The sequence below is a fragment of the Buteo buteo genome, chromosome 1 (genome assembly GCF_964188355.1).
Source record: "Buteo buteo chromosome 1, bButBut1.hap1.1, whole genome shotgun sequence".
Classification (NCBI taxonomy): domain Eukaryota; kingdom Metazoa; phylum Chordata; class Aves; order Accipitriformes; family Accipitridae; genus Buteo; species Buteo buteo.
Genome location: NC_134171.1, coordinates 43353956 through 43366389, shown reverse-complemented (window position 1 = coordinate 43366389; position 12434 = coordinate 43353956). Strand labels below are relative to the sequence as shown.

The window sequence follows — 12434 nt, the reverse complement described above, 5'->3', positions numbered from 1 at the left end:
TAGGGTGTTTTTTTAAACAGGTACTTCCTGCAAGTATGGCTCAGTATGACTGAATAAAGCGCTACTGTAAAAACATACAAATACGCTTTTATGCTGTTTGCACCTGTGCCCTCCCTCAGTCTGTGAAAATAACGTGACTTTCTGTGCATCTTGCTTTTTTGCAAATACTGACTTTATGTTACAAACCTACTAATTTACAATAAACTTGAAATTTCAGTTGAGTCCCTCTTGAGTTTGACACATTTCAAAATACTTCAGGTGGATAGCGTAACCATTAAGGCAGAACTTTGGAAGGAACGGCTCTGGGAAGAAAAATAAACCACGAACAAAACCGAGAATGAGATGAGCACTATCCCAGTCTGTCGGCAGTAACAAAACCCTGAGCTTAAGTTGTATCACGATTTTGCAACTGTACTTAGAGGTAGCTAATAACAGCCGTACCTCAGCACTGGGGAGCTACTTCGCTTTAACTCCATGTACGTGCAGATAGGAACACGGACACCTCTCTCAACCGCAAACGCCTTGTTCACGCGGTGCTTCCCACAGCACGAGGCCCCCTCCCAAAACGCAGAGCAGGAATTCCGCGGAGAACCTGTCACAAAATGGCGGCGGCGGCGCTAGGGCCCCGCAGGCGTCCCGGGGCGCAGCCGCTCACAGGCCGGGAGGGGGCGGGCCCCAGCACGCCCCGCCCCACGCCGCCGGCAGAGGCGCGGCCGGGCCACCGGTCACACACGGTCAGCTCCGCGCCCCGCCCCGCCCCGCCCCTGTGGCGCCGCCTCACTCCCTTCTTCTGCTCTGACTGGAAAGCGGCGGTGTCAATCTCGCGCTTCCCCCAATCGCCACCGCGTCGTCTCCCCTTGCCCCTCCCCGGGCCGCCGGGCGCCGCTTCCTGGGAAGTTGGCGGTTGGCCGCGGCGGCCAGAGTTCGGAGCTTGCCGGGTCTTCGGCTGCTTCGCCGTGGCCCGCGGCCCCTCGGCGGCGGGGCTCGCTGCCGCCGGGCTGGAGGCGGCGGGGCGGCGTGACGAGGCGGGGGCGCCCAGCCGGCCCGCCTGCGAGCCGGGCCGGGAGCAGCAGGAGCGGCTTCCTCGGCCGCCCGCCTGCTTGTCGCAGATGGAGGCCAGCCTGACGTGCGCCGTGTGCCTGTCCCTCTTCGAGGAGCCGGTGACGCTGCCCCTCTGCTCGCACAACTTCTGCCGGGGCTGCGTGCTGGAGTGCCTGGCCTCGGCCGAGGCCGCCCGCCTGCAGCAGCAGCAGCAGCAGCGGGGGCAGGGACAGGGGCAGGCGCAGGCCCGCCTCTCCCGGGGGGGACCCGGACCGGGAGCGGGGCCGGGCGCGGGCGCTGGCGGCGGCGCGGCCGGCGCCCGGGTGTCGTGCCCGCTGTGCAGGAAGCTGTGCCCGCTGCCCCGCGGCGGCGCCGCCGCGCTGCCTGTCAACACCACGCTGGCGGAGGTGGTCAAGCTCTACCGGTCCGGCGCGGCAGGGGCCGCCAAGGCGGGGGAGGCAGAGCCGGGGCAGGGCCCTGGCCTGCTCTCCCCGCTGGCGCTCGGGGGAACCTGCCAGAAGCATCCGAGCCGGCTGGTGCAGCTGTACTGCCGCATGTGCCGCCAGGCGGGGTGCGGGCAGTGCGTCTCTGAGGAGCACCAAGGCATCTTCCACTCCGTCAACCTCATAGACACTGTGTACCAGGAGGAAAAAGTAAGCGCCGCGCTTCCCCTCCGCGCCGGGGGTCCGGCTGGGGCGGTCAGGCTCGCTCTCCCGCGGGGGATCCCACCGGCCCCGGGCTGCTCTTACTGGCGACGCAGGGAGAAGCGCGGTGTGGTGGGCACAGGCGAGAGGCAGCGAGGGGGTCCGCCGCTTGGAAGCGGGAGGCGGGATTTGTTTGTGGGCTCCCGGGGTGCGCCTTCCCCTGCTGCCGGCAGACCTCCGCCGCCGCAGGCAGGGCACCGGGCGGTTTTACAGTATCCACAGAGCGGAACCCAGCTTGCCAAAGCACCTGAGGAGTTGGGGTTGGTTGGGTTGGGTTGGGTTTCGGTTTTGTTTGGGTTTTTTTTTAATATCGAGACTGGCAGTCTTTGCCGAAGAAACGCACTGATGCCAAGAGTTTATTGCGTGTCTGGATCCAGTTTTTTCAAGTTCGGGAAGATGTTAGTCCTACTAACAAAACAAAACCCCCAAAACCGCCCACAGATATTTTGTTTATAGGCTCTCTGAGCTGGCATAGGTAATTTGGGTCAGAGATAATTACATATTTAGAAATAGATGGTTTAGGTAAGTAATAAGTTCATAAATGTAAAACCAAAATGCATTCCTGTTTGCATGAAGACAGCAACTGCCTGGCCTGATGGTTGGTTGGCAGCTTTGTAGTGGTAGTAGTTGTGTTTTTTGCCAAAATAGCTACCATCTGGGTAGAATGAGCCTTTCATGCCTTATGCAAATTGGGTGCAGGGCAGCATGTCATACAGCAGTTCTGCTGTGCAGTAATTGAAACGACTGCAGGGCAGCGATGAAGAGTATAGGTATGAAAGTTTAAGTACAGCACTGACTATTCTTTAAGCCACAAGTTGCTTTTGCACTGATTTCCCTACTGCCTCTCCCATCACCAATTGCATGTCACTCAGGAAACCAGGGGAAAACAGTGTTTGCACTAGACTCTCTATGTAAAACTTAGTGATACCGTAGTGAGGTAAAGGAGGAAAAAAACAGTGATAATCTTAGTTTAAAACCAAACAGAAATAACTCAGTTATGGACAACTTTCTATTTTATCATTGAGGCATAAAAAAAAAAAAGGCAATTATCACACAGTTGCTTGTCAGACTGGAATAACAGCATTAAAACTTACATTGTGATAGATGTCTGTGTGAGGGGAGAGGTTTTTTTTTTTAAAAAAAAACATTGTTTCCCTCAGCCTTTTTTTTTAAACTGTGAAGTAGCCTTGTAGCCATTCTAGCAATATGCATTGTAGGTGAGCCTAAAAATATTATTTTGCAAAATAGCAAAAGTAAGTTTGTGTACTGATCCAGGAAAGCATTAAATGTTGTGATGTTTTGAATCACAGCCTTTGTTTAATATGTTTTACAGCACATCCCTTGATGTGATTCTAGATAACCACTGAAATGTATTTATTTTATGGAGTGGATAAAGTTGTATTAAGTGTTTCAATTGTCTTGCAGTTAACCTTCTTCAGCAGTCTGAAAAAAATGAGAATAATAAATGAGAAGCTGATGAATGAAATTTCAAGTCAACCAAATGATACGGACGTGAGTTACAGTTGCTGGATATTTTTTTATATATATATATATGAATGTATACTATAAAAATATTTTTTAAATTATATTTTTATATATTATATAGAAATATATATATTTTATATATGTGGTTTTATTTCTCTTTCATGATAGGTTAATCACAACATGGAGTATACTAGTGCTCCTTGTGGCAGAGATGTGCTCTGAGCTTACTTGGGGAAGTGAATCCCATATAGACATCGTTACTGCATTTTCATCTGTTTTTATGTTCTCTTGCTTCTAGATGGTGCTGAACAGTGATGCGGAAATAATTGCACTGGAATTTGGAGAAATTTTCAAAACCCTGGAAATGAAGAAACAGCAATTGCTAGAAGATGTTGAAAATCAAAGAAGTAAAAAAGAGAAAGAATTTCAGATTTGGAAGAAAATGAAGGAAACTCACAAGAAGACCATTGAGAATTTTTTGAAGGATTGTGAAAAGCTTGTCCATGAGTGTGATCCTCAGCGTTTCCTGGAGGTGATGGCCTTTTAGTTATTATTTGATATCAGTTGTATAATGAACCTCAAATGTCATATAGAGCCTGCTATTTTGTAGATTATGATAATGACTGCATCAGGAAAAAGAAATTCAACAAATGAAGAATACAGACTAAAATTACTTAACACTTCATACTTTTTTTATAGCAGTGCTTTTCATTTTAGAAAAGTTTGAAAAGCTTTCTTTGCAGCTTATCAGTTATGTTTAGTGAATTCAGTAGACACTTTTCTTCTTCACTGAAAACTAATGAAATTAATATTGACTGTGTGTAGCTGTTGCTCTAACACTTGCTGTATTATGCTACCAGCTGTGAAAGTAAGCTACCTTGGTGCTGGATAGGGAGTTATTTACTAGTACTGCCTTCAAAATTCTCACATTTATTTGCTTTTTCATACTTATTTTCAAATGCTTTGTGTATTGAGCATTTCCATTGCATTTTTGAAGTTGCAAGACAATAAAAATGCTTTTTGGGTGAAGACTGGAGCCAGAATCGATAACTTGTCTGTGCTGCACAGTGGGGTACCATGTTGGGATACCTGAGCTAAGGCGATTATACTGATTTTAAAACCCACTGTAAACTTTGCACCGAGGTGTGCAATGGAGATAAATCAGCCTATTCAAAGCTGGCTTAGGTGCTTCTGACATACGCTCTACTATGTAGTATATACACTTCTGTATACAAGACTCTGAAAGTCTTCCTCATAATGTTTAAGGGAACTGCACAGAAAAACACTGTTTCTGGTTTAGAGATAAATGCTAGAGGAACCCAAGACACAAGCTTAATCTTCACTGTTACCTAAACTAGTGTAGACCTTTTAATCCTGTTTATGTCAAACACTGTGGCTGCAGTTGTATGGAATTTAGGCAGATATGGGGCAAAGTACTTAAATAACTACTGAATTTTGTGTTTTACTTAATTTCAAGGCTTATGCTTTCCTAAGAAACTACAGCATATTGCTGTTTTCTGCAGTGGGTCTTTTTGCTGCCTTCAGATAAATGAGAAGCTAAGAAAGTACTTAGAGGTTGACTAAGTTTCTGGTAACAACTCGTTAAGGAAAATTTCACTTCTACCCAAAGTAAAAGCAACTCCCACTTTTGGAAGAAATATTCTGACTCCAGTGATGAGTATGCTTTAAACTTAGCACCTTCCCGCCTGCCCCTCATAACACTACACAACTCATTTCAGTGAGGTGGGTTTTTGTTGTTGTTATAAGATTGCATTCAATGAGATCACTGGGTTTTTAAAAGGAGGCAGCTAGTCTATAATCCAGTCAGGTTTTTACTCCCATTCTTTGGGAAGTGTCACTTGACTACAGCGCAGTGCACTTCATACTGCCATTATCTGGCTGAATTAAAACTAAAAGACAGCTTTTTTTTAATCTCAGTGTAATAGCATCTTGAGAACAGGTAGCAGAGGCTTCTCTTGCCAAGAAATACAGAACAGTCTTTCATTGGAATGTTTACAAATATCTGAACATCTGAAATTGATTAGATAACTATATGGGTCATGACTGATGATTTGAGTGCCTTCATTTGGCTCTGAAGGAGTTCTTTTTGTCTTTAACACAAAACATGACAAGATAAATCATTGTCCCAGACATACTTTTTTTTACATTTGTATGCTCTTTTTTTTTCTTTTTTTTTAATGTTAACAGGTTTATTTCTTATAGTCCTGTGAAATGAAGACAGGGAGTTCAATCTCTGAAGTATTTTGATAAAGCAATAATCTCCTTCTTTTTAGAGTTGGAGGAAAACTCATTCATATCTTACAAATTCTTGTTTTATTTATAGGTGGCCTGTGGCTTGAATACAAGGTATATATATTTTTTTTTCATGCTTTGTTAGTTCTCTAGTGTAATTTTAAGATTAAAAACTAAGAAAATAGTTTCTTTGGATATGGTCAGATATAGCAACTTAAAATGAAAATAGTATTTGGTAATTAAGACATTATAATGCTTTCAGATTTTTTGGATGCTCCATATTCCAAATTTTAGGCAACGTGTCAAGAATTTTAGTGATGTACTGTCTGGGATTAGCGATAATAAATCTTTTGAATTGGCTCCCTGGCAAAAACTGAGTATAGGAATTCATTAATACATGGCAATTGGATATTTTTAGATATTTAAACTCAGGAACACTAAAGCATGCCTGAAGCTTTTACAAAAATCTTTAAGTGTGTGTACAGAGATTCTGCAGTGTCTTCATTTTTGTGTTTGCAGTGCACATACCCTGTATGTTTTTTTCTAAAGATTCTTAATTACATTTCTTATTGCTTTTTAAGCAGAGTTTAAGAAAGAATATTGGAAATGGAGTTCTTTAAAATATATTGTGGTTGAGACTAACATTAGCAATGCCCTCTGAAGAAAGAGTATAATTTAGATTCAGGTATTGTACACTAAGAAAAGTGGGGGTGTTTTAATCTTTTTGCTGAACTACAGGCACTACTTATTGCAATTTCCATTGTGTATGAAACCTAATTCAAATGAATCGTCAAGTAGTAAGTTTTAAGAAAAAAAAAAAATCTAGGAAACTTGACATTTTATTGAGGCCTTAACTTTTTCTGATATTTTCTCCCTTTTAGTGATTTCTTTTTAAAATTAATTTTTTTTTGTATTAGGTAGGTGTAATTTAGTTGTTGGCATGTGAGCCTTAAGAAAAGTGTTTAAGATTGGGTGTTTTTTTCCCCTTTCCAGAATGAAAACTCAGCTTGACCTGATGAATATAGCATCCAGCTATGAAAAACCACCAGAATATACTCAAAAGAAGATGGATATCAAACCTGTGGTTAATGAAATCTTGGCTTTGAAGTTAATGCCTGTTAATGTAGGCATTGTTAAAGGTAGGGAAGAAGGACTTAATATAGGACAAGATTCAGGGAATCACTCTAGCAACCTGCAATTTGTGGAACTAATTGCTAATAAACAATCTGCATGGCGAAAGCATGCAAGAGTTCAGAAAGCATCTGAAGAAATTAATGGATGTTAAATTCATCGAGGGCTTTTAAATGCATTTTATGACTGTGCTTTCTCTACAAAGTCCCTAGACTGTATTTTTGGAAGCTGGGGGAAGTACCATTATAATTTTCCTATGCAACCAGTATCGTCACTGTCCGAAGTGTGTTGCTGAAGTAGATGGGCATTTGTTGTAGTGTAGTGTGAATGTTAACTACGCTCTGATTAAATGCTTTTACCTCAAGGAGAAAATGTTGGGTTTTGTATCAGGGCAGGAATCTCCAGGCATTTAGAAAACTTCTTGTGTGGGCCACTTGCTTTCTATCACAGAAGTTTCGACAAGTACTAGGGTCTCACTTAGGGCAATATACTTTTGTTCTTAATTGGAATCTGTGTTTAGATGCACAGGAACCTTTTGGTATTTTCCATACTTAATATGCTCTCCATTAGTATTCTTGTATTCTTTCTGATAGATCTACCTTCTGGAGGAAATGAGAATTCAACAAAAAATACTCTATTTAAAAATAACATGAAGCAATGGCAGGACCAGAAGAATATACCCAACACATTTCTTGTAAGTTATTGACTATGGGGCTACAACACTGTACTGTTTTGTTTATTTTTTCTTATCAAAATAAACTATAATGTCTGCTGCAAAACATTTTTCAGCCTGTAGCAGGACAGGAGGAAGCACTAGCAGATGGTAGCAGGATCTGTACTCGCTTAATGTCAATATCAGAAATGTCAGCGTTTCAAAATATGAGTCATGAGGTATGATTGAACATCTGTTGTAAGTATGGCTAAGTTACTATTTGTTATGACACAACTTTCTAAATAAACTTTTACAATCTTTTTCAGTTTTCTTAGTAGAAAGTTACCCTTCCAATTCTAGAATATAAATCTGACTAGGTTATTAAAGCTGTCAGGATTTTACTCTTCTTTTTTCTTCAGAAAGCTGGAACTTAATCTTACTACTGACTTCAAATACTTATTTTTATATTTTATTGTGGCTTTTTGAGTCACATCTGTAGCTTTGTAATCCAAATAAGCTTCCCTATTGCCTATTTGAAGAGGAAGTCATCTGCCTGTGTTCTGTTTTCTGAAGATAATAAATTCACTCTTCTAAGACCAAATTCCTGATAATTTGACATGAAACTGAAACCAGTCTCTCTTTTTGTGTTATTTCCAATGATCTAGTTATACAACTAGATTGTTTCACTCACTAGCAGTTCCACGTGGGTGGCTGAGTGAGTATTGTTCTGTACAGAATTATTCTAGTTACAGTTGGTGAAGCATGGCTGGCAGTGAATTGCATAATGTATGTTCTGAGAATGCCAATGGCAGATGATTAAATGAAGAAGTTGCTTAGGTCCTTTAATATAGAATTATTTTTCTTTTGCTGTATTATTTTGAAGAACATCTGTGGCTTATTGCCATTGAGAATACAATTTACATAGTTATTGTATCTATTAAAAAAAAAAAAAACTATGACCAGCAAAATTGGTTTCAGATGGTTATTTTTCATGACAACTTGAGAATTTGTCACTTACTGTCTAAGCTACTATTTTTAGTTATTTGTGGTTTTGGCAGTGACTTTAAACAGTTTTCTATAGTCTCCTGTTTCAAAACCTACTTTGTCATCAGGGTTCCATGTGTATCTTGTTCAATTATTTTTTAAAGAACTTTTTTCCATAATGACTTGTGTTCTGTTGTCTTCTAGCAGCAATGGAAAAATACATCATAAATGCTATAGAATATATGAAAACTTTTCTTCAGTCTTAGGACCGTATGTGGGTTTTATAAACTCTGAATCCACACATGCCATTTTACTTAACGGGATTCTTTGCTGTAATCGTAGGAGTTACGTTACAGATACTATATGGAACGTCAGAAGCTCACCGATGAGTTCAAGACACAAACTTTACCTGCAAATAAAAAGTATAAATTTGTAACTCCTGAGGCTTTGAAGGATAGGTCCTCAGGAACTCCTTTTGTACCTTCACCTACCAAAGCAAACAACACAGATAAAGGAAAAACGGGAACCCTGCAAAGAGCAGATGGCTTTGAGAGAAGCTTTTCTGGAACCAGTAATCACAGCATCCCATCCACAAATATGAACTTTTCTGAAACAAATGGTGACTTAAAATTATTTCATGAGAGAAGTTCCCAGGAAGTAACCACCCCAGCCTTATCAGAAAACTCCGAAGACTTAGTAATTAAAGAAAAATTGCCAATGCAGGCAGCGGCAGTTACTGTTTCCAATGAAACGGACACAAATTCTAGCACTTCACCTGGCTTAAAACCAGCAGCATCAGTAAATGTTACCGTTTCAAATTCAGAATTTCTAGATGTTTCTGCAGAGAGACTTTCTGCTTCACCTTTTGCTTTCAGTGCATGTAACAACTCATTACCCAGATTTATTAAAGATGCAGGTACATTTTCCTTCAAAAAGAAAGACAGGAAATATGTTTTCCCTCAATTTTATCTAGGAAAATGTGATCGTGTGGTTAAAACTGATAATGAGAATGAAAGCAAATTTAGAAAACATGGTCCTGTAACAAAAACCACAGTTTCTGATGCTTCAACCAGTCCTAATGTAGACTCAGCAGAAAGTGAGAAACCAGATTGTTCATTTCCCTTTGGCAATTCAGAAAGAGATTGTTTTGCAGGATTGGGAGTCAGCAATTCATTTAAGGTTTTACCATTATCCTCATTTTTTAGCCAATCTGAGAAGCCATTTGACAAAAGTACGTCATCTCACATGAAAGAAAAAACACTTTCTGCAAAGGAAACTGCAGAATATGGTACACAGAAACCATCTGTCTCAGGGGAACAGAAAGCTAATGCCTCAAAATCCATCACAGCTGTAGCTTGCAGTACTTCAGAACCCAACACTGCAGCTGGGATAAATGATGTCTCAGAGTCCCCCCTTCTCCCCAGTAACTGTGTATTTTCCTTCAAAAATGACTGTTTCCAGTTGCCTTCAACAGTATTTTCATTTGGAAGTATTGTCAGAAATACTTCTGATTCGCTGACTTCCTCTGTGTTTTTGTCTGGAAATAGTACTGAAAAAACAGAAAAAGAGAAGATAAAATCTGACAAAACACCTCTAAATCTAGGGAAGCTTGTATCTTCACAGTGTACAGAGCCTGCTTCTAGACATAGTCATCCAAAATGTGAAGGTTCATTCTTTCCTGTGAACTCATCTGAGAAAACTGAAAGTGCAGAAATGCTTGCTGATAGTAATTCTTCTTGTAGTCAGCCTTTTTGTTCAGTTTTCCTTCCTGTTAAATATGAGAACGCATCTTCCACTCAACTTATTATTACAACAAAACAAGAAACAAAGGTAAAAGATGAAGGAAGTGAAACTGTTGCTGAGAACAACTCTTCCTGTCCTAGGAGGGAAGATGAACCTGAGTCTGTACAGTTTCAGAATGCAGCTTGTTCTGTTCCTGGCACGTGCAATGATCCATCTTTAGGAGGTTCTGTGCTTACGGTAAATGAAGCAGGAGGAATGCCAAGTGACAGCGATTCTGACACTGAAGAGCTAAGTCAAACGTCCATCTCTACTGATACCAGCAGTGCATCAGAATATTTTTCTGTTGCTGAAGACAAAATATCCACTAGAAGAAAATCAGAGACATGAAGAGAGAGTGAAATGGAAGATGACTATACTTAAATAAGCTGGAATTAAATAAATGCTACTTAACACATTAAAAAGTGGGGATACCTGTGATTTTACAGCTGTTGTTCTCCCTGATTCTTGCCAATTGAGGTACCTTTGTGTTAGAAACATGACTGCTTATCAACAAGTACAATGTACTAAAGTTATTTTTATAGTGCAAACGCAAACTGAAGAAACAACCAAAAATGTCATGTCTTGTTAAAGACTCAAGTATGACCATGTATGCTGTATCTTTAAGAATGCAGACCACCTGAGAAGTACTGCTGGGGTGGGTGTGAGTGGGTGGTGGGGGACTGAGATGTCCCAGAAAGCAGGTTCAGTGAAGCCTCAGCAACAGGAAGCAGTATATTGCTGTTTTGGTACAGCAGCACTTGCACTAGGGTTAAATCAGAAAGAGTACAGACAATAGCATTCACCTCATAGGCAGGGAGGGAGGAGAGCCATGGGGAAAACAAAGGATGTTGAAGGGCATTACTGGAAATTGCTTTGTGTATCTCCCTTTTGCTGTTTTTTGTTTTTTCTGTGATGTATTTAATATATACTGAAGGTGCAAGTTCTAGTGTAATTTCAATAATTTCTCTTCCACTTTTGAAATTGAAACACTACATCAATGTTCTTGTTATGCGTTGCAGAAGGGTGTCAGCTATGCTTCTGAACCGCTGCCTTTATGAAAAGTAACAGTCACAACTAATTTTCAGTTCCTCTTGGCAACAGTTTTGGAACCAGTGGACAGATACTAACTTGCTGTTTTGATGAAAGCATTAGGATAATCTAGCTTTTAAAACACAAAAAATCTCCCTTTAGAATTTGTGTAATGACAGCAAAAGAGGAAAACAGCACTTCTCACTGATCCAGAACTCATTGAATTTTTAGTCTGTGAAATATGACACAGTGAGGATAAAAATACCATCTTTTTCTAATTTATTAACCTTTTTGTTGCATACAAGAGATAATTGTGCTTTAGCTATTAGAATATGCAGACAGTAGTGCTATTTCAGATTAAAGCTTTATTTCATTTAGTGCCAGACTTTAAATAAATGAATCTTGTGTTAGGTAGCTATGTCAACTGGCAAGTATTAGATCAGAGTGTTTAATATCCCTTCAGAATTTTTCACAGGCAACTAGATAGACATCTTTTAAAAAGAAAAAAAGATCCAAATTATCTTTGTAACTTCGTAAGAGAAATAGTACTTAAATTTAAATCTCTGCAAGGCTTACCAGTATACTTATTGTGACAGAATACTTAGAAATACTGTTCTTGGTTTAGGAAGTGATCTAATTTTAATTTGACTTGTGTTAAATTCTTGGCCTCAGTTTTTCTGTGGCAGTGCATTCCTCTAAATGTGCTGAAAAATAGTTTTTAGAATTTATAAAACTTACTAATCTTCCGTTTGCATTATAGTAAGGAAGGTGGCGAAAATTATCTTTATTGTTTTAGTTCTTTATGTTCATCTCTTAAGTTTTACTGTATTTCAGTTTTCCCCTAAGAATTGTTCTGCTTTTATCTCTAGGCGTTCTTGTCATGTTCTTCTGCGTGTGTAGGAGAGAAGTGTTAAAAAGGTATTAAGTTAAATTATTGGAAGAAAAAGGCTGACCATGATGATAATGGCAGAGTGTGTAATGAATGGAGGTTGATCTCACTATAATGAAAGCAAGAAAAATGGAACAATTTTAGAGACGCAGATAAGGCACCCATAAAACTTGTTGCCAGAAGGTTGTAGAAAATGTTTGTTTTCTGTTACAGTGACAAAAATAATTCCTAATGAGTTAGGGTTATTCAGAAACCCTACTGAGTTTCTTAAAATTGCTTATTTTCTACGTATCTTCTGTTCATTTCTATTACAGTGTTTCATGAGAGTTTGATAAAGTTAAGCTTTAAAGCAGATACATCAACTTCTAGTGAAAAGACACCATTATAGAATCATAAAGCAAATAAACAGACTACAATACAGTTTTTGAAAGCAGAAATTGTTGGTGTGGGGGTTCATACAGTCCTAGGACTGCTTTTCAAGAAT

The 12434-nt window shown here is 40.2% G+C and overlaps 1 protein-coding gene across 1 annotated transcript; it reads left to right on the top strand.

Annotated features, from left to right (window-relative positions):
* Positions 1 to 905: 905 nt before the first annotated feature.
* On the top strand, positions 906 to 10454 carry LOC142031451 (uncharacterized). The gene is made up of 8 exons (XM_075028918.1): positions 906 to 1694; positions 3171 to 3257; positions 3529 to 3762; positions 5575 to 5597; positions 6477 to 6622; positions 7208 to 7308; positions 7404 to 7505; positions 8593 to 10454. Exons 1-8 carry the CDS (start codon positions 1110 to 1112, stop codon positions 10378 to 10380), a joined length of 3066 nt encoding a protein of 1021 aa, XP_074885019.1. The 5' UTR covers positions 906 to 1109; the 3' UTR covers positions 10381 to 10454.
* Positions 10455 to 12434: the final 1980 nt, after the last annotated feature.